Here is a 4,419-nt window from a genome sequence, read left to right as displayed (position 1 = left end):
TTGAGTCCAACTTCAATATGAAAATCAACTGAATATACTATCTTCTTTAGAGGCTGGTGGATTCATTGTTGAGCATTTACATATTTTACTCAATACACACATAACCCAACGTGTCTGTATATAGCCTTTAAAAAATTAGCATCACCAGTTGACACTGTCAAAGTTATGTGCATAGTAAATAAATATACACAAACCTCTCATGTTTGAGGACAATAGAAAAATTGTGATAGAACAACCTTTTAATTAACAGTGATCACTCCATAAGGTGTTCTTGATCAGATCCAATTCAGTGCATGTACTTATTACATTACACCCACTTGTTTGCTTAAAGTCACTACCTCAATGATGGAGTAAATCATCCTATCATATAGCTGCACAACAAGTGTAGGCTTAAGTGGTAATATTCAATTAATATCCATAGCCTAGAACAATTTAATAATCTATGAAAAATCATTACTCCCTGTCTTTGGTTCCTTAACCATTAACATGATTTTTCTACAGAGGTGACATCACATGCCACATTTAAACAATGAAATATACCTATAAAAAATGATGAATGTGAAAATAAAATTTTATTATCAAATAAAAATACATAGTATTGTTTTTGAGGTCACATAATTCTAACAATCTCCCACTTGCACTCAAAACAAATCATACATGTATTTAATACCCATTGCATCCAAATGTTTCTCAAACACCTTTTGAGACAATGCCTTTGTGAGTGGATCTGCAACATTATTGGCGGAGGCAATCTTTGTTATTGCTACATCACCTCTACGTATGATATCACGTATCAAGTGATATTCACGTGCAATATGTTTTGTCCTTTGGTGAACCCTTGGTTCTACTACATTTGCAATAGCCCCATTATTGTCACAATAGATAGTAATGGGTGACTCAATAGAAGGAACAACTTCAAGTTCTTGAATGAACTTGCGAATCCACACAGCTTCCTTTGCAGCTTCACTTGCAGCTATATACTCTGCTTTTGTAGTAGAGTCTGTAGTAGTATCTTGCTTCCAACTTCTCCAACTTATTGCTCCCTTGCCAAGAGTGAACACAAATCCAGAAATTGATTTTCTATCATCAATATCAAATTGAAAATCTGAATCTATATACCCTTGGACAGTCAGATCCTCACCACCAAACACCAAGAAATAATGTTTGGTCCTATTTAAATATTTGAGGATATGCTTCACTGCTGTCCAATGGTCAGAACCTGGATTGGATTGATATCTACTCACAATGCTCACTGCATAACAAATGTCTGGCCTAGTGCAAAGCATTGCGTACATGAGACTTCCTACAGCCGAAGCATAAGGACAATTTCTCATCTTCTCTCTCTCTTCTTGTGTTTTAGGACACATTTGATTAGAGAGATGAATTCCATGTCTAAAAGGTGAAAAACCTTTCTTGGAATCTTGCATGCTAAACCTAGCCAATATCTTGTAATATAATTGACCTGTGAAAGTCCCAATTACTCTTTCTTTCAACCTCTAAACAATTTGATTCCGAGTATATAGGATGCTTCACCAAGATCTTTCATTGCAAAGTAACTAGATAACCATATTTTTTATAGATGGCATTGCTCCTACATCATTGCCAATGAGTAGTATGTCATCTACATAAAGAACTAAAAATATAACAGTGCTCCCACTAACCATTTTGTAAACACAAGGTTCATCCATATTTTGTGAGAAGCCAAATGATTTGATTGCCACATCAAAATGGATGTTCCAACTGCGTGATGCTTGCTTTAGGCTGTACATAGATCTCATCAACTTGCACACTTTTGATTCTTGACCATGAGATATGAAACATTCTGGTTGGTCAATAAAAATTTCTTCTTGAATGTGTCCATTCAAGAAAGCTGTTTTAACATCCATTTGCCATATCTCGTAATCATAATGTGCAGCAATTGACAATAGAATCCTTATGGACTTTAGCATGGCTACTGGCGAAAAGGTTTCCTCATAATCAATTCCAGCCTTTTGATTATACCCTTTTGCCACTAGCCTAGCTTTATAGGTCTCCACCTTACCATTAGGTCCTATCTTCCTTTTGTAGACCCATTTACAACCATTAGGCTTAATACCTTCTGGTTTGTCTACTAAGGTCCAGACCTGGTTGGTATACATTGAGTTCATCTCTGATTCCATGGCCCTTTTCCAATTCTCAACGTCCTTATCAGTCACTGCTTCTTGATAAGTAAAAGGATCATTATCATGCTCCTTTGACTCCATTAGATAAATCTCATTTAACAAAGTGAGTCTAACTGGAGGCCTGATAGTCCTTTTACTACGTCGAGTCTCTTGTATTTTGCTTGGTTCAGTAGGCACTATTACTTGCTCTTCATTATTCTCATTCAACTCAACCATTGGGTTATCAGTTTGTTCATCAAGAGAAACTTTTGCTCTACTTTCATTTAAGCTATAATCTTCCTCAAGAAAAATAGCATTCCTACTCACAAAAACTTTTTGCTCACTAGGATTGTAAAAATAGAAACTAGTAGACATCTTGGGATAGCCAACAAATAAACATCTATCACTCCTTAGTCCTAGCTTATCCATATTAGACTTTCTAACATGTGTTGGACAACCCCATATCTTTAAGTGATTTAGACTTGGTTTCTTACCAGTCCATAACTCATATGGGGTATTAGGAACTGATTTGGTAGGAACTCTATTTAATAAATAAATAGCAGTCTCCAAAGCATAACCCCAAAATGAAATTGGCAACTCTGACATGCTCATCATAGAACAAACCATATCTAATAAGGTTCTATTTCTTCTTTCAGCTACACCATTATGTTGAGGTGTGGCAGGGGGAGTCAATTGGGAAATAATCCCATTTTCTTTTGGATATTCCTTAAATTGATCCAAGAGGTATTCTCCTCCTCTATCAGAGCGAAGAACTTTTATGCATTTTCCAGCTTGTTTCTCAACCTCATTACGAAATTCTTTGAACTTTTCAAAGGATTCAGATTTATGTTTCATTAGGTACAAATAACCATACCTAGAATAATCGTCAATAAAAGTAATGAAGTAATAGAAACCACCTCTTGCCATGTGATTCATAGGACCACAAACATCAGTGTGTATTAATCCTAATACATCAGTGGCTCTAGCTCCCTTTCCTGTAAAGGGACTTTTGGTTATTTTTCCTTGTAAGCAAGGCTCTACCTTCAAAAGATTCAATGGCCCATCCCTTACCAATCTATTGATTCGGTCAATATTGATATGACCAAGCCTTAAGTGCCACAAATAGGTTGGATTAACATCTCTTTTTATTTTAAGAGATAACACACTGGCAGCAATATCATTCTCAACACAATTGAAAGAATTATCAATAGAACTCAAAAAATAAAGACCATCTTGTAAAATGCTAGAAGTTACAAATTTATTATTAAACTTAACAACAAGTATAGAAGTAAAAAGAAATGAATATCCTGAACAACCAAGTTTTGAAACTGAAACTAAATTTCTTCGCACTTCTGGCACATATAAGCAATCATCTAAGACAAGAGTTCTACTAGAAGATAATTCTAAATAAAAAGTTCCAATGGCTGTGGTTGCAATAGTTGCACCAGTCCCCATCCTTAGGATCACCTCCCCTTCATTTAGCCTTCGGGTCTCCTTGAAACCCTACAACATATTGCAAATGTGTGAGATTGTACCAGAATCTACACACCAAGAATTAAATGGACCATCCATTAAATTTGTTTCAATAATGAGCAAGTTAGGCATACCTTCTGCAGGTTTGTCATTCTTCAGAGAAGCCAAATAATGGTGTCAGTTTCTCTTCCAATGACCAAGCTTACCACGGTGGAAACAATTTCCTTTTGCTTTCTTTCTCTCAGTGTCCTTATTCACTTTGTCACCTTGAGCCTTAGTGAATGACTGAGACCCTTTTCTCTTAAAGTTCTTACCTTTAGGCTTCAACTTAAGAGAAGAATCAGATTTTTCAGCCAACATTACAGTAGGCTTTTCTTTCTTGATGAGATCCTTAGCTGCTTTCAATATATTGAGCAGCTCTGACAATGTTACTACCATCTTATTCATGTTATAGTTCATGATAAACTGATTAAAAGAATCAAGTAAAGATGCTAGGATCGCATCAACTTGGGTCTCACTATCAATTTCTGCACCAAGCATATCCAATTCGTTGATGAAAGAAATCATCTTCAGGACATGTTCCCGAACTGGAGTTCCTTCCACCATTTTTGTGGACATAAGATTTTTCATACCAATTTGTCGTGCACTTCTGCTTTGTTCTCCAAACATCTCTTTGAGGTGCATCATCATATCTTGTGCTATAACTAGACTTTGGCATTGTTTTTGCAACACATTGGTCATAGAGGCCAATATGTAGCATTTAGCCATTTCATCAGCCTCATGCCACTTATTAAATGCATCTCTC

The 4,419-nt window shown here is 35.9% G+C and overlaps 1 protein-coding gene across 1 annotated transcript; it reads right to left on the bottom strand.

Annotated features, from left to right (window-relative positions):
- Positions 1-641: 641 nt before the first annotated feature.
- On the bottom strand, positions 642-1,367 carry LOC142634785 (secreted RxLR effector protein 161-like). Its single transcript, XM_075809048.1, has one exon. It carries the CDS (start codon positions 1,365-1,367, stop codon positions 642-644), a length of 726 nt encoding a protein of 241 aa, XP_075665163.1.
- Positions 1,368-4,419: the final 3,052 nt, after the last annotated feature.

The sequence above is a fragment of the Castanea sativa genome, chromosome 5 (genome assembly GCF_040712315.1).
Source record: "Castanea sativa cultivar Marrone di Chiusa Pesio chromosome 5, ASM4071231v1".
Taxonomy (NCBI): domain Eukaryota; kingdom Viridiplantae; phylum Streptophyta; class Magnoliopsida; order Fagales; family Fagaceae; genus Castanea; species Castanea sativa.
The sequence above is the reverse complement of the archived record's forward strand: the minus strand, read 5'-3'. Positions and strand labels throughout refer to the sequence as shown.

Excerpts from the sequence above, each read along its gene's own strand:
- LOC142634785 (XM_075809048.1), bottom strand. The coding sequence starts at position 1,367 with ATGTGTCCTAAAACACAAGAAGAGAGAGAGAAGATGAGAAATTGTCCT.